The sequence below is a fragment of the Chaetura pelagica genome, unplaced genomic scaffold (assembly GCF_000747805.2).
Source record: "Chaetura pelagica isolate M959 unplaced genomic scaffold, ChaPel_1.0 scaffold750, whole genome shotgun sequence".
Classification (NCBI taxonomy): domain Eukaryota; kingdom Metazoa; phylum Chordata; class Aves; order Apodiformes; family Apodidae; genus Chaetura; species Chaetura pelagica.
The window spans coordinates 572,119-592,668 of record NW_009951947.1 but is presented as its reverse complement, the minus strand read 5'-3'; the positions used below and the strand labels follow the sequence as shown (position 1 = coordinate 592,668).

Genomic DNA, 20,550 nt, shown 5'->3' with positions numbered 1-20,550 from the left:
CCCCCACAGCTCCCTTTTGGACTTTGCTGATTAATCTGCATCCTCTGAAAAAGCTTTTGTTAGGGAAAAGAGGGAGAGGGATGAAGATAGTGTTGTGTGGGGATGGGACCAAACTCAGCAGAGGTGTTTGTTGCCTTTGGGTAGGTAAGCTACATGGCAATTTTTTTTATATTCAGCTGATAGTTGGTGGGGTACAAGAGCAAGGACTCAGAAGTTTCCATGCAGTTCCACGGAAGGATGGACAGGAGCTGGATTTATTCCTGTTGCCACTGTGGGCAAGAGAGCAGAAATTCTGTCTCAAAGGTGTGACTGAAATACTAACACCTGCCACAGCTGGTCAGGTGGAGCAGGGGAGGCTTAGGGAAGCAGAAGGATGAGCTTCCCGGGCAGTGGCATCTCCAGTGTGATTGGAGTTGGAGCTATGTGGGTCATGTCTTTCCTACAGCTCAGGGAGGTTTGGGAAAGGAAATGGATGAGCTAGGATGTGTCAAAATTGCCAGGTGAGATTATTTTCTCTCTGGTATAGAAAGGATCTCCTGTCTCTAAAGACACATTATAGCTTTTGTCTGTCTTGTCTCCTCTCTTTATTGTGGTTTCTTTTCTTCTGCATCCTTCCCCCCATATCTTTCTTCAGAGCATCTATTTTGTGTCCTCCCTCCTCCTGGTATTTTCCTGAGGTGGCTCTGATTATTCAGCAGCTCTGCTGAATGCAGTTCCCTCTCCTGAGAGGGAGAAATGCTGCACCAGAGCAGCACTTCCTGCTACTGCCGCAGGCACAGGTCAAGCAGGGGACGGGCTCCTTTGCCTGCTAGTGCTGAGCAGCAGAGTGCTGGAAAGGTCACAGTGGGAGGGCAGTGACAGGATTGCACCCTGCTTAGTCCTGTTTCAGCCAGCCTAGGTAAAAAAGCCAAAAAGCTGCTTTTCCTTTTTCCTTCAAGAAGGCTTTCCCTGAGTAAATTCACATCAACCTGTGTGAAAAGCAGCTGAAAGGTCTTTCAGCATAGCTTAGCTGGGATTTTTCAGGGGACACATGGTGTGAACAAGGATCCCAGCCACAAACATCTGTAAGGTGACCCTGGGGTAATAGTGTTGGACTTCAAGTATAAAAATATGTTCACGAGACAAAACTTGGAAAATGAACAAAAGAAGAATGTCAGCACATTTCTTCTGCCTCTTCTGCTTGGCAGTGGCCTGGAGGAGCTAGTAAGAAATTTTAGGGGAATTCAGGAATCGTTTGCAGAGCTGGCACTCAGGACTGGCCCTTTGTGTCCTACCTTTGGCCACGCTGTGGGAATAAGTTACGTGTGTGCAGTCTGGAAGCAGGCATGTCAGCATCGGGGAGGATCAGCAGAGGGTGCAGGCATCGTCCCTGCGGTGGCTGCTCCTCAGTGTTGGTGTATGGCACACCATAGAATCACAGAATCCTTCTGGTTGGAAAATAACTTTCAGATCATTGAGTCCAACCAGTAACCTAACTCTGCCAAGTCCAGGGCTAAGTCCCTAAAGTGGGCACCACGGGCTTGCCCCACATCCCTGCAGTGCTGGCATCCCGTGTGCTCCAGATGCCCTGCAGCATGGTGGCCTCTGCTTGCACGTCTCAGGCAAGAGGCTGGGCACTCCCAGGACCCACTGGTGTCCTCTCACCCTGTGTCAGGGGATAAAGCTTCTGCACAGCCGGGGGCTCTCTTGCTGTAAAGCTTGGGGAGTGGGGAAAGGTTCTCTTGCCTCAGTAATGCACTGTAAGGGATGCTTCTGGTCCTGACACTTTGGCATGAAGAAGGACAGGACGTCAAGCAGCAGGTTTTTGTGGGTTAGGCAGTTTTTGTGGCAAAACTCAGAAAGTGTGAAGTGCAATCAGTACACTGCATCCTCCCTTGGCAGTTGTCAGCTTTGCTGTGATTAGTTCTAGATGTTTGTCCTTCAGTGGTAGTCTTAACATGACACCTCCAGAGGCTGGAAAATAATTTTCTCTGTCCATCCATACTAACCTGCAGCCATTCTAAGTCTGTCTGGATTTAGTAAGTCTTGAGGCTTCCTTCTACCATCACAACACCAATAGATCTCTTCAGGACCACCGTGTACTGAATTTGGGTGCCTTCTCTGGTAGCTCCTGACAACTTTCTCCTCTTGCCTTGCAGATCACTGGTGTTATCCTTCTCGCAGTTGGAGTCTGGGGCAAGCTTACCCTTGGCACATACATCTCTCTCATTGCTGAGAACTCCACCAATGCCCCCTATGTGCTCATCGGGACGGGTACCACCATCATCGTCTTTGGGCTTTTCGGCTGCTTTGCCACTTGTCGTGGCAGCCCATGGATGCTGAAACTGGTAAGGGTGTTAAAGAGCCTTAAGCAAGAGGGAAGAGGTTTAGTGGATGTGTCGCAAACCTCCCCACCCCCTGCCAAGATTAATGAGATGTTAACATGGTTTTTTAGGGGCATAAGCCAGATTTTACTGATCTCAGTGTTCAACACATGTGTCTTTTGGACAAAGAAGGGGAAAAAATCTTTGCCAAAACCAGTTGTTGATTGAGTGTGAATGAATTTTCCTACCGCACAGCATACAGGCCCATATGTGGTTGGGAACATGGTGAAATGCTGCTGAAGAATTGCTTTGTGAGTAATTCTGCAATAACTCTCTTCCTCTGTGAGCCAGCCAGACAGGTATATTTACAATCTTTAAAATGTCCAAAGCATCGTAAATGCAAAATTCATTTGAGGTATATTTTAAAGGTGTTCCTTTGATATTGTGATGTGAAATCGATGGGAAAAAAAGTTGGTACCTTCTAAAAGGACACCAGCCTTCCTTTTTTCTCCTATTCACTAGAATAAAAAAAATCCATGCCAGAAGACAAAGCTCGGTGTGGTATATTTGTCCTCATCTCAAAAGCAGCACGGACTTGAGGTACACTAAGCAGAGGTACAGCAGCTGTCTCTCAGTCCCTTTCAACCTCTCTCCCTAGAAGTTTCTCTGTTCTGAGTTTTCCAGCACACCTTAAATTTGAAGTAACTATAGATTAAACAAAACTATATGATAAACTGTCTTCCTGGGAATAACTGGAAGTAAAATCTGACATGTAACAATTTGAAGAGTGAAAAAGGCACTTGTGATGCACTGAGATAGTGGAAAAGGGCTTGACGGTACAAGGCATCTCCTGTTACAATATTTTGGGGCTGATTTTCAAAGGCGATGGGACAATTCCTCTCCAGTTTTAACTGGATTTTTAAAAAGGATGTCTTAAAGATAATTAATTTCCTCAATTAGATGGCACAGTAGGGGACAGGTAGCAGCTGCAGACTGGTCAGCAGGTATATGCTGGTCGCCAGTTGGCAGGTACCTACTACTGCTGTAGGTGCAGCTCTGCTGTCTCTTGCTGGTGATGTGTGGTCAGGGCGTGTGTTGAGGCTTGTTGGAGTTACTGCAGTCCAGATGGAAAAGGGAAAAAGGTGAAAGCAGATCAGAGTCCATAGAAATTCGGGCTCCATCGGTCATGTAACTTTTTAAAAAGTGTTCCACTTACAGCGCCCTGTGCTGTTCAAAGCACATGGTTGTATTTTCATTGTACACAAAGGGAATGTTTCAAAACTGTTTCTCTCCTGAACAAAATACAGGCGATGATTTGAGAGCTGCATTAATTGTAGAGAATGATTTTTCTACTTGTCTCTTCACTGTTGTCCTCCCTTCCCCAACAACCTTCCATTAAAAATACATTTCCCTCTTTCCACTAAATCTTACTAGGACTGAATTTAATTTTAAATGTTTCCATTTTAAAATAACTCTTATTTAGCATGTGGAGAAAAAAAGGTAATTTTCTCTCCAGAATAATAAGCCCCAATTTCAGATTTTACCTTCCCACTTCAGTTTGTTTTTTATTTTAGCTTCTTTATTTATGCTTAGATGTATTTTTAATAGCTTGTGAATATCTGCACTGCAAGTGCAAGGTTTTTTCAGTTCTGGATTCAAATGCTGCTTCTAAAGCCAAACATGGCTCAACAAAGTGTTTGAGGCATCTGTCTAGCATTACCATGAGAATATTTCCAGTGAAGCCAGTGGTTCAGTTCATTCGTTGGAGAAACTTAAGGAATCAGGCAGCAAATTCCAGTCTAGCAGTGAGAGAGATAAACATGAACCAAAACACCTGGAGAAGCGTATTTACTTAGCAGAGTGCCTTGCAAACATAAAGGATCTGTTTGTATTCCTTATTGCAAGGTCAAAACCTGAGTGACTTGGATCTGTCTCTGGCATGTGAGTATGTTTGAATTTATATGAGAACGTAAAGAAATATGGGAACAGAAATATCAGAAAAGCCAGTAATTAGAGAATACGTATAATTTGTGAGCTGTATAAACAAATACTCAGACAATGACCTATGTATCACCTCCAAAAGACCTTTGGTTTATTAACATTTTTAAAGGGTGTCTAGAGCTGAAAGTTACATGTTATGTGGTAAATGAGCAGTACTTATGCTGAGGCAAAAGCCTGCCATGTTCTGACTTCTCTTGCCTCCTTCCTTTTCAGTATGCCATGTTTTTGTCCCTGGTGTTCCTGGCTGAGCTAGTGGCTGGCATTTCAGGGTTTGTGTTTCGCCACGAGGTAGGTGGAAACGTGCTGAGTTTGCATGTGGCAGAGCCTGCCTGGGCAGGAGCTGCTGTGAAGTTCTCTGGAGAGTGGAGAAGGTGTGGGTCGCTGGGCTGGCCATCTCCATATGCACCTCCAGGAATTCGGCTGATGTGCAACAGTAACATGCACAGCGCTTAAAAACTGACGTGATTCCAAATGAAGGGATTTAGCCAAAGCTCTTGGCCTCAGCTGCCTGATAATTTACTCTGGAGCGACTGGGTTTTGCGTGTCCATCATGTAACATGTTCTTTACTCTCTTTCGTATGCTGAGGACTGCAAAATAGATTAAATACTTTTCTTAAACACAGCTTCTTCAGGCAGGCAAGTGCTTACTTATGTAAGGCAGAGAGCACTTCTGCATCAGACCAGACTCAATATTTTGTAAATCTTTTTATTTTCTTGGAGGGAAGGGAGTAGGATGGGATTTTGTTTCTATCCTGAGAATAAGGAGAGATTAGAAATAAAGTGAGGGAGGAAACGGGGACAGGAAGCAGCTTTAAAGAAGCATGATGGTTTAGATTTGTAGTAGCACTTCTGCTTTATCCACTGTAATCAGGTCTGTCTCTGGCTTTAAGTCCATGGACCTACATGCTGTTAGTGTTCAACCAGGACAACCCTAGAGACCCTCCTTGTCTCTTCTCTTTGTATTAACTGGTTTTCTAGTCTCCTCTTTTGACATGTGATTTCCCTTGCTATAGGCTTTTCTGGTGTCTACCCTTGCAAGTGGTGGATAGTTTTAATTTGATCCTAAAATCCCTGTTCATCTGCTGAGGATTGCCATCTCATCTGGGCTAACCAGCAGCTGCTCCCTTTTGGGGGACGCAGTCATTTGTGAAGGTCACAGCCATGTGGGTTGCCCAAATCATCTGCTACCCAAATCATCTGCTACCTTTTATCACCTGGTCAAAGTGCCTTTCCTGGTGATATGCCTGACCTTCTCCAGCTGAGAGACCTCTTGTTCCTTACTCAAATGGACTTGATGGTGGGGACAAGGGCTGCCACGTGGTCAGGAGTTTCATGCCTTTTTTTGATGCCACTGACTTCTGTGACCAAGGTGTTTGCACAAGTTTTGGCTCCCACCAGGCATCCATGAGCAGAGAGCAGCACACAGCCTCATTCAGACTTAGTACTGGAACAAAGCGTTTGAGAAAAAAACCATTAAAGGATATCTTTCTTACAGGTTTACTCCTTTTCTGTTTGGTTTTTTGTTGTTGTGTTGTTTTTTTTTAATGTAGCAATTTGCTGTGTCCTGTAGACCCCACATGAAAAACTGTATTAATTACTCCTGAAAGTTAAGTGGGAGCTCTGCCAGCTCTGAAAACATGCTTAGAAGTGAGTGGGAAGGAATAGTTTGGGTGCCTATTTGCTTCCTGCAAAAACTGCTTCAGATGTTGTGCTTCTTACTGCTCACATGGATTGGTTTTTTTCCTTGCCCTTATAGATCAAGGATACATTCCTTCGGACATACACTGAAGCAATCCAGAATTACAACAAGAATGATGAGCGGAGCCAGGCAGTGGATAATGTACAGGAAAGTGTAAGTCTAATATTGAATATTAAAAATTAATAAATAAGGAGAGACAACGCAGATTTGATCACAGAACATGAAGAGTGGATGGCTCAATCTGCAAGCTACGTGTTGCAAGCAAAATTAGAGGCTGGTAAGGCTGATATGAAGAAAAAGTATTTCAACTGATATGCTTGTCCAAGATGGCTAAGTTTCAATGAACAAGCTACCTAATAAAGGCAGGGTCCGTTCTATTTCTTGTTGTTGGTCCCAGATCTTGAATTAGTTTTAGGAGCCAGTTTTATCCCTTTAGAAAACCTTGTTCTTAAGGGAATATGTCAGTAATATTATGAAATGTCGTAACTTTGAGAGGGGCTTACTTAACCGTAGCAATATGTTTGACACTGTGTGTGTTACCTGTTATTCATGTAATGTTTTGGGTTTTTAAGACCATTTTTTTTACTGCATTGTGATACTCTGTCTTGAATTTGCAGGATCATCTTTAATCAAATAAATAAGTAAAGAAAACACCAAAAAAAAAGGAGGAAAAAAACAACCCAGCCTTCATCCAAAGAGATGGCTTTATGGCTGGATCTTTGTCAAATGTTAGAAATAACAACTCTCCTCATAAAATGCCTTTTTCTTTAGTAGATCTTCTGCTCCCATCTTCCTGATACTTTTATGATAAATTGGGGGGGTTGATACGTCCTTTTCAAAAGTGGAGACAACCTGCCTTTATTTTTATCACAAGCATATTAAATGGGCAGGGATGATTCAATACTAGTTTTAATTCTGGTTTGATTGTTTCTTTGTTTGTTTGTTTTAAATCTGCCTCTTATTGCTCGTAGCTGAGCTGCTGTGGCATTCAGAGCTACACCAACTGGAGCACCAGCCCTTACTTCTTCAAACACGGCATCCCTACAAGCTGTTGCATGAACTCCAGTGACTGTAACACTCAGGATCTGCGCAACATGACCGTGGCTGCCACTAAAGTAAACCAGAAGGTACCAGTAATGTTGTGCCAGAGGCAGTTGTTATGAAACCATGCAGTACACCAGTAGAGCGTATGGCTGCTTATGATTGCATTTCATTTCAAATGGTTAGTTGATAACGTGTTTATTGAGCTGGAGTGATGGTAAGGTCGGGCTTTACACCCTGCTTGTTTTCAGATTCTTTAAGGTGGCCTCTCTCAAATGACCAAATGACATTTTTGATTCGAAGGGGATTTGTTCCCCTTCCTCACAGCAGAGGCTGAGGTACAGCACTGCATGCAGAAGCACAGGACCACAAATGGCACATGCACTGAGCTTCCCTTGAGGCTTAGGTTGGTCAACACTTCTCTGCTTCGCTCCTGGGATTTGTTGAGGACTAAGACATAGCTAGGTGAAGGGAAGGACCATTTTTACCATTACTTCTGTTCAAACAATAATTTCAGTTGCCAGAGCCTAACAGTCATCCCAAACAGAAAAAATATGAGTGATGGACAACAAATTTTACCATTACTTCTGTTCAAACAATAATTTCAGTTGCCAGAGCCTAACAGTCATCCCAAACAGAAAAAATACGAGTGATGGACAACAAATGTTGTGGTGGATTGGCACATTTACAGAGACTCTTAGGAAGGCCTTCAAACACGTGCTGCTGCAGGCAGAGAACAGCTAAAGTGACCCCTTCCCTGGGGTCACCTGAAGGAGAAGGTTTGAAAAACAGAATAGGGTTGGGAAAGCAGTCTAGGAAAACAGGAAGAAAAGAAATAATTGGAGAATAAAAATACAGAAAATACAATGAAAGAGAGGACTAGAGACAATATAATGCAGCATATATAGCAGACACCACACTGCAGAAACACAACTCAAGTTACTGCTTTAAGTGTTAGTGCATCGTCAAATCCCACTAGAGATTTCCAAGAGAGGCAACTGACAGTTTGTTGGTAAAAGGAATATTGTGGGGAAATCATAAGTTACATCATAGCTTAGTCTCAGACTTAAGGATCATGTTACTTTCTGTTTTTGTTTTGAATTAAAAAATAAATAAAGTCCTGAGCAGATAACAGGGTAAATATGGAAATGCCCCTCTATCCTCTATTTCTGTCTTTTTCACCTCAGTCTCTGTGAATCAGGAGGTTGGAGTGATGGCTGAGCCCAGCCTGAAACATCTTGCTTCGAAAACCAGTCAAGTGGTCAACGTTTCCTAGCATGTATTTAAATGTATATATATACACATATATACACACTAGAGGATTATTTTCCACTAAGCCTTTATTTTCTGTAAGAGTTTAATGAAAGCCACTTGTTGCAGACATGCATGGAACATTAGTGATGTCCATCTGTTACGAAACTCACATTAGCCACCACCAAAGAAATCTTAGTGGGCTGCACAAGTATGAAGGATGAGTCACTCCACTCAGCTGCCCTTCATGAACTTGCAGTAACTTACAGGTTTTGTAGAAGTGGAAAGAAGAGGAGAAGCAGGGTGGGGTAGATCTGGGAGATGTGCAGTACAGCCAGCATCCCCTGCAAACAGCATGCCTCCTGGGCAGCCCATCCTGAGCCCCTGCTTCTGCCCACCTTACCAGCAGGAAAGCTTTCTGGGGAGACTGGTAGTCAGCCAGGGGATGCCACCTTTCCAGTTCAGGATGGCCACGCACTCTGAACCTGTCCTGGCTGCGTAACTGATCAAGTGCCATGTGCATTCCCAGCACCTCTCTGATGTTTCCCCAAAGTGCCAGACTCGCTCTGCATGGTCTGGCTGCACAAGGAGCCCCTCTCTACTTTTGAGTTCTTCTTAGCAAAGGAGGTCTGCAAAATTGCAGGAAGCAGCTGAGGAATGAAATCAGCTGGTGCTAGTCCAGGGCTAGTAAGTCACTCCTTGCTGTGCTTGCTCCTAAGCATCGCTCCTTCAAATGCATGACTTGCCTGACAGACAGTGAGTGCTGATTCCTCAGGAAGCAGTTGACTTAATTATTTGATTGAATTACCTAGGGGAAGTTTGAATGTCCTGGAACATCTGAAAAATTATGTGCTCTTTTCTGAGTTAGCAATTTGTAATCAAAGGTTGTTAAATGTTTCTGTTTAGCAGTCATGAGATCTAAGATTTGTCTGAAACATTTGAGCAAGGTGGGATGTTTCTGCAAGGGGCATGAGAATAAAAAGCAAGCAGGAGGAAATGTTGTGTGGCCCAAAGCTTTCACTTGAGATGGGAAGGAAGTGTTACTGCTTCTGACCCAAGCCACTTGCTTGTCTTAGAAATAGGCACTTTGCTCTGTGTGTGTTGGTGAAAAAGCAAAATATGTATTGCCTGTGTTGTGGAAGACCCTTGTTACAGTTCCTGCAGATAAGTAAATTTAGCATAAATCTCTTTGGTGGATCTTGCAAAACTATCAGTAAGACAAGTTCTGTAATAGCTAATCAAATTACTGGCAGTTTGTGAGGACTAATAATGAATTATCCAAAGAGGATTAAACTAATGGACTAAAAGACAACATTCCTGGATTTTCTTGGCCAATCCTGCCACTTAGTGACCTTCGATAAATCATTTAGTCTCTGTGTCTATTTCTTCATCTCAGATGGGACTAATTCCTAACTTTAAGAGCTGTTATTAAGGTTAACTAATTAATGTTCAAATGGTGCTTTTAATCTACAGAGTTCATTAGCAGCAAACCTCAAAACTACTTCTCTCAAATCTCAATAAAGGGACAGATGTACGTACTGAAGAATGATCGGATACTTGCTAAATCATCCCTTCTGTCCTCTGAATCAGTGCCCAGAGGTGCACACATGATGCTTCATATACTTCTGTGTATGCAACTCTTGGGTTCTTTTTGCACTTTCACTCTGTGCACAGTAAGGGCTGAGCAATTAAGCCATCTCTATGCAATGCACTTCAGGCAACAGATGATTGTGATTTGGGAAAACACAATCTTCAAATGAGGAGAGCGATCTAAACTATCTCCCTTTCATGTTTTTTTAACGAGATCTTCTGTCTCCCTCAAATTACCATTGCTGTTAGATGTTGCATCTCTTGAAGACTGTTGAACAGAACAGATTTCAGAAGAGCTGGGAGAACATTAAGCCGTGTCAGACAGAATGAAAGCACTGCTTGAGAAATCTAATCTCATTTCATAACATGTAAGATACACACAACTCTAGTTGCTTGATGTATTAAATAAGCAAGCTTGAATCTGACATACTGTACACTGTTGTAAGATGTAATTAAGGATTAATATGTACACATAAGCATTTTGGAACTGAATTACAGCTGTGCTGGTCCTCATCTACTATTAGGTTTACCACTTCATTACTCTCAGTATTAAATAAAATGTCCTTTGATATTATAAAAGAGTTTAAATAAATTATACAATTTAGTCCCTAAATAGCCTGTCTCTAACAAAGGACACCATCCTTTCCTTCTAGCTGTTATTTTTTACAAGCATCCAATGCTCTGAAATAATGCAGAGTTCCTGAAGTGTTTGCAGAAGTGAGGGGGGAGTGTGGATGGAGAGGGAATGCAAAGACAATCTTCTTCTATGGGATAGGAGTCCAAACTGGGAAAGGGAACTCACTGTTATTTCTGTTTTTTCCAACTTCTGATGATGTGGATAAAATTACAATATTCAATAAAATGCCTTGGGACTGGCTTTTCACTGAGAGTGCTGTTGGTCACTTGAGGAGGTGACCAAGAGATGGCTTTAGATTGTGTGGGCAGATACCCTAGTAATGAGAGAAAAAAATAGGCATCACCCTGTTTTTCTTCAAGTTTTGCATCAGTGGTTTAGATTCATTTAGACATCACAAACTGGGAAAGCTAATTTCAATTGCTTTTTTGAGGAATAGAATAGGTGAGGTGAGAAACTTGGTGAAAATTATCATACTGAAGGGGACATCTCAAAAAAGCCAAGAGAAAGGCAGAAATGTTTATGAATCTTCTGGCCTTGGTGTGTGATGTGAATTGAGGCATGAGGAACCAAGTCAGCTGATGGATTCAGGGTCTGAGCTAGAGAGAGAAAATATGGTTTGGGAAGCAGGACAGGGAATTTTTTATCCAAGAGCAAAAAAGCCAAGAAACTACACACAACACCCTTTATAAGTTTGTTGTACAGTTTTAAGTTGTACAATACTTAGTACCTTGCCTGGTATCCTTTGGCAGGTGAAGGCAAGCAGAATGCCTCACTGGATGCCTGAAGCATGCTTGTATTAACTACCTGCAGTATTAAGAAATCAGCATCATTTATTCATTTTTGACACCTGTATTGTATTATAACATTATATTTTTACTGGTTTAGTTTCACATCAAAGCTATATTAATGTGGTGGTTTTTTAAAAAAACAATGTAAACTGACTTACTTTCATAAGACCTATATAAATGACTGTAACATCACATTTATTTCTGCAAGTACTGAAATACATTTGTTTCTAAAAAGAACTGGTTTTGCCTTCACTTTCCATTGTTCACTCAGAATTGTTATTAAATGAAAAGGTGACATTGTTGGAAATTACCACAGAAATATTGTCTAGCCCAAGTCGTTTTTAAATGAGAAATTTGTTTGGATGCATTCATGGCAGGGAAGGTCGATACAAGGAATGATTATGTTGTTTTCCAGGGCTGTTATGACTTGGTGACCAGTTTTATGGAGACAAATATGGGAATCATAGCTGGAGTGGCTTTTGGGATTGCATTCTCACAGGTAAGTGCATAAACATTTCCCTTCACCCCTTTTCCCCCCATCTCTCTTTTTATTTGCCCAGACTTCAAGCAAGGAAGGCTTATGGAAAGGGATTGAACTCAGTATGCTCATTAGTCCTGAGGTCATCTGTTCATTGATTTTCTTTTTTTCAACTTAAATGAAGTTTCTCCTTGGGAATATCAGTTACGGTTGAGCTAATGACTGGCTCAAGGAAAACAGCTTGTCCCTCCACTGGGTCAAATAGAGGTTAACCCAATAAAACATTGGCTTCAATGGAGCATAAACAGCTAAGAAGACAAATAGCTTATCCATTGTTTGGATAGGCTTCTATCTTCTAAGCACTCCTATTTTTTCTTAAAGAAGCCTAGAATTCAAGCAAGAGTGTACCTTCAGGCCTCCCCATCCTGGACCCAGAGCCTGGAAAGGGCATCTGGTTTTGGTGCCTGATTTTATAAATTTATTTTTCCTTTTAGCACTGATCAGAGATCTGCCAAAATCAGATTATTAAACCAACTCCTTGCCTGCACAAGAAGGAGTTTGGCATGGGGTGGGGGGATAGGCAAAAGGAAAGCTAAGAACTGCCTTTACCTTTACCTAGACAGGAGTTGGGAAAACTAGAGGTCTGGTCAGAATCTTCTGATCAAGAAGGGGCAGGAAAACACCTGCATCTTTCAACAAGATGCTCCTTAATACTAATCACTTTGTGTGTGATGGCAAGGGCTCTCCTGGAAACAAACAAAAATGAGAAAGAGGGAAACACGGGCAATGCTAAAGTGCTGCAACAGAACACACAACAATGGGTATGATGCCCAAAGCACTTCTACCTGAGAAGCAATCTGCCTTCCCTCTGCAGAGAGTACATAGTACAACTGCAAATGTCATATTCTGAAACAATCATCCAAGTTCATTCACAAATTCTAAAAATCTGAGTCCTGAGGCAACACTGAAAATACAAATTTATCAGCTGAACGACTTATGTTTATCGAGTGGTTGGGAAAAATGAGGTGCTAGGAAAAGTTATTTGACTTCTTAAAACTCATTAATTCACTTAGCAAGTGACACGTAGCTTTACATTGTGCTGCACACAGTAATTGGCCAGTGCTGTTGCCCTTGCTGGGCAAGAGAATTAATGGGAGGGCTGTCGCTGCCCTCTTGCCCTGCTGCCCCTGGTGTTCAGCCCATGCTCAGCTACACAGTGTTTTAGTTACACCTCTCTGAGGTTTAGTTTGCTCCACTGTTAGAACAGCCTTCAGGTTCTTCAGAGTAACTGGCCCCAAGCCGTGTGGAAAATGGCCACCCTGTCTTCTTGGTCAATGTACACACAGCCCGGGGGAGCCCTAAAACTGAGTGCCCTGTCTTGGGCATATCTGGACACCTGATGCCGTCTAGCCTAGGTGTTAGGTGTGAGAAGCCCATGATTTGGCCTGTTGGCCTGTTTCATGTGGGCATAAACGTTGGTTCATCATATGGCCAGCCACTGACAGTATGTGCCTGGGTGTCAGATCTTTCAGATCCAGAAGCAGTGAAACGACCCATCTGGAGCCTGTTGGTGCATAGAGCAGGGGCAGTTTTGGTGTGTTTTTTTTTTAATAGGCTTTTCTAGTTCTTGTTGAATGGTCACGATTGTCTTAATACTGATCTCCAACCTTGATTATGACTTGATTACTGCTATAGAACTCTGAGCTCTTATTTCAGTTTGGTTTCTAGACAGCCAGAAGGCTTTAAAGCATATTTTAAAATGCCTCATATAAAGCTATCCAAAAGAAAAATAGGATGAGCAGGATTTTACAGTTCATATGCTACTGGTGCAAATGCCTCAGTTAGGTCCAATGCTGCCTGAAAGCCTCTAATCGGTGTGCTGTATGTACAATAGGCAAAGCATCATCTTACCTTGCCTGTTTACTGCTGAGAAGGAGGCTGTAGGAGGAGTGCAGCTGGAATTGTTAGTATTTTGGTACGTGCCGGGATGTTTCCTGTGGGTCATCAGTTGTTAGTGAGCTCCATACAGGAAGGTGGGGTGGGCAGAGCGGGTCCCCTGCCACGGGAGCCCTGTGGCGCAGGGCAAGACTAGTGTGGCAGGCTGCACGGGGTGTGGAGGACAGAGGTGAGACACCTGGCTGCTGCAGCTCCCAGTGAAAAGAGAGGCAGGGTTGGAGGCAGCTCTGGCAGCTCGCACTGCCTGGTGGCAGCCTGCACCCTGCTGCCAGCTGGGGGTGTCACTCCCCTGCCTGAGCACAAGGGTCTGGCACTCCCAGCTGACATCCAGCTGCTCGGGGTGTTTGTGGAGGTGTAAAAAGGAGAAGAGGATGGATACAGAGGAGAAAAATGCAGCTCTCCTGGGGTGTGAAGAGTAGAAGGCAGCCAGTTATAATTTACTGCCTAATCTGTTTTGCTGGACCAAATTAGGGACGATGTTTACAAATTGATTTGGGGTTAACGGTGGCTGGCAGTAATGCCAGGCAGTGTTCCAGCTGTAGGCGAGGTTTCACTGCTCCTACTGAGAATAGGTTTAATCTAAATAAAAGACAAATTAGATCATGTTGCTCTTCTGCAGTAAAGCATGCTCAAGGGTCTTTCCTTCCCATGATTTGTTAGGTGTTGACTAGCATGCGGAATGTGCTGATTCTCTGAAATAGGGGAAGTTGATGTAATGGCATTGCACATCTTACGGGCTTGCCATGGACCTCTCCATCAGAGTCAAAAGTTTGGAAAAAAACTGCTGTGTTGCTGACTTTGTCTGCACTGCTCCTCGAGTTTGAAATAATGATAAAATACAGTTTGATTATTTTTGGAAATAGATGCCAATGCTGACTTCCAGCTGGAATAATTTCAGTTTAGCAGGTGCTCTTTAGAGCAGTGAAATGATCGCTGTGTTGTACCCAACAGAGAATAAAATTATGCAGGCAGCACAGATGATGGAGAGTTTTGCCTAGATATAACTACAGCATGGGCATTAGCTTAAGGGGCACAAGAGGCAGGTTTTGGAAGGGGTTATAGGTTGTGGTTGCAGTAGGGTACCTGAGTAAGGGTGTTTCAGTGCAGCAATAAGGCTAAATTATTCCTTTTGCTCTGAAGGATGGAAAGCCAGGCACCCTCCACATGTTCACAACCAGTTCCTGAGCGCACACAGTTCCCATCATTTGAAGATGTGTGCTCATGCAGCTGCAACCCCCCTCCACAGTGCAGCATCCACCTGCCCTCTTCACTGTTTACACTGATGTAAGCAGCTCTGCCTGACCGTGGACATGGTTCTGGTGCAGACATGATTCACCTTGTCTGCTGCAACTCCTGTCTGAGCTCAGCGAGGCTGAGACTTGGCCCTAGCACAGGATTACACCTCAGCCACCTCTTGCACCAGGGTTAGAGAGTGGAATCTGTTTTGGGATCCAATATATAACTTAAATCTAACAGAAGACTAATTTTGTTGCTTCTATATACTAATTATTCTGGATTCAGCATGGAGATAAAACCTGTGCCAGAGGCACATCATGGCACAGGAGTTTGAGGAAGAGGAGGCTGAGGGGAGACCTCATCAGTCTCTACAGCTACCTGAAAGGCCATTGTAGAGAGGCTGATGCTGGTCTCTTCTCACAGGTAATTAGTGACAGAACAAGAGGGAAGGGCTTCAAGCTGCAACAGGGGAGGTTTGGACTGGACATTAGGAACAATTTCTAACAGAAAGAGTGATTAGATACTGGAATAGGCTGCCCAGGGAGGTGGTTGAGTCATCATCCTTGGATATATTTGAGGGGGATGTGGTGTTGGTGGCTGTGGTTTAGGGGAGAACTTTGTAGAGTAGGGATGATGGTTGGACTCGGTGATCCCAAGGGTCTTTTCCAACCTGAATAGTTCTATGATTCTATGAATATCACCTCTTCTTGGCTACAGGAGGGTCAGTTAAATGTGGAAGTCTATTGTAGGGAATGGTTTGGAAAAAATATGTTTTATATGTGTTCTAAGTACTTACCAGATTTTTATTATAGTTCTCCTATGTCCTGGTAAAAGCTAGAAATGCTGTATAAAATGTGTATGCAGTAGCTCCATAAATATGCCATAACTTTTGACATACAGAAGTTTAAAATTACGGTACTATAACAACTTAAGCGCATAAAGCAGCATATGGTCAAAGCCAAAAATTTGTAAGTGGGCCAAAGGTCAAAGAGCTACATTCATGTGTAACCTGCCATTTGTCTTAGGAGTGACTTGAGTAAATCAAATCATTGTCACATGCCTGCTAATGCTACAAAGCTTAGACATGCTGAATGTTAAGACTTACAGCCTGTGTAGAACAGAAGGATCCCTAATTACAGGTAGCAGGGGAGGTCTGCTGCAGCTGAAGGTTGAAAGGAAGGCCCATGGCTTCCTATTTGTACGGGCTGCAGTATCTTTCACCTTGTAAACCTGATACAAACAGTAGATTGTGGCTGGGAACAGTAATGGCCATAATTGCAGTGCTTGTGATGGGAAATAATAGGTACCTCATGACATGAGCAAAAATCAATAAAACTTGAATGTACATACATCACTGGCCATTGTAGGATGAGGGAGGAGCTGATCTAGGTCTGGGATAGAATTTACCCAGTGAAAATAAGTAGGATGAAAAATGCCGTGAAGTTCATCATAATGAAAAGTGCACTAAAGCAGAAAAGTAACTTCTGAGATGAGGTAAGGAAACATAGAATCATAGAATGTCAGTAGGGGTTGGAAGGGACCTCTGGAGATTATCAAGTCCAACAGCGCTTTTCCAGAGCAGGACCACCAAGGGCAGGTCACACAGAAATGCATCCAGATGGGTCTTGAAAGTCTGCAGAGAAGGAGACTTCACAACCTCTCTGGGCAGCCTGTTCCAGTGCTCTGTGACCCTCACAGTAATGAAGTTTTTCCCCACGTTGAGGTGGAACTTCCTGTGTTCCAGTTCGCGCCCCTTGTCTTATCACAGGGCACAACTGAATAGAGATTGGCCCCTCCTTCTTGACACCCACCCTTCAGATATTTATATAAGGAGCCCTCTCAGTCTTCTCTAAACAGCCCCAGCTCTCTCAGTCTATGCGATAGTGAGGCAGGTGGGACAGGGCCACCCAGAGGCACTTAACTCTGTGCTGCCTGTCAGAGCATAGAGAAATACATACTGCTCTCCAAAATGGAAATCTCATTCTGCAAAATGGAACTGAGCTAAAGAAATGTTGCACATATTAGCAGCAGGAGAGTCAGAGCTTCTCCAGTAAACTTGCAGAACGTGGTGGCTTTTCAGCAACACTTTCCAAGCAGCCAAATTGTTAAAATCATCGTCATGGTGACTGGAATATTTAAGCATGGAAAGCCAAAGCCCAGCTATAATAGGCCGGCATCCTTATCACCAGTCAGTGGATCCTTATCACCATTCCAGCTACAAGTTAAGTTTCCTACTAGAACACCCATCTAGAGAAGTTTAGTAGAAAAGGCAACCTGATGGCTAAAATGTCTTCTTGGCATGAAGTGCAGTTTTCAAAAGCTGAAGAGGATTTCCAGCACCCACATCTCTTTTGGCAACTGAAAATACAACCCCTGAACCCTAGTAGCTTAGGTTTTTACTGGAGGTGTTATCAGTGTCCCACATCTAGTTATAAGTAGATGTTATACACAGCAAGGCAGTGTCATCCTTAGTATTTGATGCCAAAATCGGGGGGTGCATGTGGGGAACAGAGGGGGGTCAACCTGCTTTTAAAGATGACTCTGTGCCCTTATGAGATGCCCGGAAGAGACCTGGTGGATGCTGAAACAGGAGAGGGAGCAAATTTCTGGCAAATTAAGTGTAGCCTGTCCAGGAATGTGACATCTTAGATGCAGAAAACCGTTTATCTGGATTTGAGGTACCCTGGCTTGGTCTTGCTCTGGCCTGATACCAGCCTAAATCAAGCAGTCGGCTGGTAGAGAAGATGCATGTTTTGGTGATGATCACATTAACACGGAGCACTGACAGTCTAGAGGAAACAACACACAATCCCAAGCATGAAATACAAGAAGGAGACAATTTGGTTGCGCAGCCAGCCAAGCATTACCTGCTGATGCTCTGTGGAGTCTGAGGGAGCTGCCCAAGGGTTGTGATCCCCCTCCATGAGCACCGCTCCCTCGGGATGCTGTCTGCCCGCAGCAGCAGGAGACAGGCTGAAGTGGTGCCCAGGGGTGTGGGAGAGCCAGCTGCAGCAGCTGTGACAGCCCTTGCCTGCAGCCAGGTCCAGGAGGGCTGGTCCAACTGCAAAGGTGGCCCTCTCACCTCTCCCCCACAGCCAGGGATGAGCTGTAACAATCTGGATATGCTCATGAGCTAATTAATTGACCAATCCAAATGAGAAAAGCAAGGATGAATTATTTACAGTGTATTAGCGCTGTTGGCACAGGCAGGAAATGCTAACAAACTGCAATAGGCAGAACGCTGAAATGACTGAGTGCTTATTGACGAGTGGAAGCCAGGGATCTGTTTTCAATAATCTGAGTGACAGCCAGGGGAATAGTGAAAGACTCTTTTTTCATTTATTTCCAGATTTATAACCCTAATTCCTCTCGTGCCGCATCATTTGTAAAGAAAGCATAACCACCTGGGGGCATTAGGAAGCTTTTCCCCAGCACACTATTGGCAAAGTTAAGGGGGTCACCAGCTCTCGGTGGTGGTGGTGAGGGACCCAGGTGGGGCTTGTGAGGGAACTGCAGCCAGAGGTGTGCTGAGACCCACCCCCACCAGCTCACACAGCCCCGTCTGACATGGCCAGGCAGTGGCAATGGGGTTGAAAAGCAGCAAAAAGACAGGCTGTCTGTCAAATAAATACGCTCTGCTAACAGTCAAGAGGAAGATGCAGTGAAGAAAGATGGGCGATTTTAGTGCTGTTTTTCTGATGAGGGCAGTCCTGAAGATAGGCCATGAAAACATTGTGCATAATAACCCCAGAACATGAAACCCTTGCTCACTGTGGCCTCTCCTTCGCTCTGCATTAGTTTAACTTCTTCTGTTTTTGTCTGGAACAGTTGATTGGGATGCTGCTGGCATGCTGTCTGTCCCGGTTTATTACTGCTAACCAGTACGAGATGGTGTAACAAGGTGAGCTTTCCCTGCATTCCATGCAGTATGCTAGATACACCCGGTGTATTGTCCTGGCCGTGCTGCTTCTGCTGAAGGTAGTGGGCAAGTTGTGGATGTTCAGCGTATTCCTCAAGAGTTACGTCTTCCCACATAAGATTTGCTTTGGGATTTTCATCCCAATATTCTGTGCCATGAGCACTGCTAGCAACCAAAGCAACCCACTGTTGTTTTTTTTTATCTCCTCCCCCTACTCTCTAGTCTTTCAGGAGTGCGAAGTCCAGAGCCTGGCTGAAGATCAGGAGCTGCAGAACTGGAGAAAGACTGAAACGAATGTTCACCGTATGTATGTTCTTGGTCACCGCACGCACGCACACCCACACCCCCACGAGCAAGCACGTGTGCGCGCACACTCACCCTCCACCTCCCAGACTCTGTCCCATGCTTAGTGTACCATTCTGTGAAGTACCATGGTGCCACTGAGAGCAGCCAGGTCCTCCAGACCCTGGCCCCATCCCCACAGCTCGGCGTAGGACGGCACCGTATGTATGTTCTTGGTCACACAGTAGTTGCATCGTAAATTAACAAAGGTAATTCATTAACAGCGTTGATCGGGCTGTGCATGTAGTGACTGGAGGGCACAATTAGCCTTTCACCATGGTTAATAAGTGTTGCACACGTTCATATAAACCGGTATATGAAATATATATTCTTTTGGGTTTTATCTTAATTTCTTGTTTTGTTTATTGCTTTACTAAGGTTTTCATCCTTTCCCCTTTCCCTGTGCCTGCCCCCCTTCCCTAAAAACAAAGGAATCAATAACATAACATAAAGATACTTGAAAATGATGTTAAAATGTTGTGCTTGAAGGGAACCATTATTCCTGATGTTCTTCTACATCTTTGATTCTTACTCAGTGTTGTATGCCTAGTGCGTATCCCGGTAGGCTTTGTCTAGTGCATTTTGCCTCTGAACCTGATCCTGTGTAATACTGTTATTAAGCTGTGTTGTTGCTTACTGTGAAGGCAGGAGTTTTGCTTCCTTTATTTTTATTAGATAGTTATGAACTAATTGAACTGTGCTGTACTGCGGCCTTCATACTTCTTTCCTGTTCTTTCTTTTTGTTTCTTTTTGCATTGAGGTTGCAGCCACCAAATACATGGTTCAATCTTATCTAAATAAAAACACACACACACACACACACAAAAATCACAAAAAAACCCCAGCAACCCAACAGGCATATGAAATATTTTTGGGGAAAAGCAAAAGTTTAAAACCTTTTTAAAAAAATAGGACTTTTTTAATAATGCCTCTGTCTAGCATGCCAATGAGAATGCATTGATATTGTGAGTATTTGTGATATACGTATTAATAAACAGAACCATTACAGATTTCTAGCTGCTTCCTTTTCGTTCTTTAGTCGCAACAAAACTCTTTTGAAGGGGAGAGTGAACATGAGACACAAGCGCACAGCTTGGAGTGACATGTCTTTATGCATATTTTAACAACTAACTTGCTTGTGACAGAAAAAAAACATTATTGCCCTAGGAAAAAAGAGCTGGAATTGTTTCAAAACGCTTAGAAAAACCTTCCACAGCTGGTTTCACCACGTGGCAAATACATACCCTCTGCTTTGCAATTTTTCTTCTCATGACCGATAATGATCTGCAGTGTTTAATTACCCCGTCCT

General features: G+C 43.5%; 1 protein-coding gene across 1 annotated transcript; it reads left to right on the top strand.

The window, feature by feature from the left end:
* The first annotated feature begins 482 nt into the window (after positions 1-482).
* Positions 483-20,254, top strand: TSPAN7 (tetraspanin 7). The gene is made up of 8 exons (XM_009997394.1): positions 483-500; positions 2,139-2,327; positions 4,518-4,592; positions 6,061-6,156; positions 6,975-7,130; positions 11,726-11,809; positions 18,809-18,881; positions 19,122-20,254. The coding sequence occupies exons 1-7, from the start codon at positions 483-485 to the stop codon at positions 18,875-18,877; spliced, it is 687 nt and encodes a 228-aa protein (XP_009995696.1). The 3' UTR covers positions 18,878-18,881; positions 19,122-20,254.
* Positions 20,255-20,550: the final 296 nt, after the last annotated feature.

Bases quoted from the DNA above. Each gene is read 5' to 3' on its own strand.
- TSPAN7 (XM_009997394.1), top strand. The intron at 2,328-4,517 runs GTAAGGGTGTTA...CTTCCTTTTCAG, and splicing joins GCCCATGGATGCTGAAACTG to TATGCCATGTTTTTGTCCCT. The intron at 4,593-6,060 runs GTAGGTGGAAAC...TTGCCCTTATAG, and splicing joins GGTTTGTGTTTCGCCACGAG to ATCAAGGATACATTCCTTCG.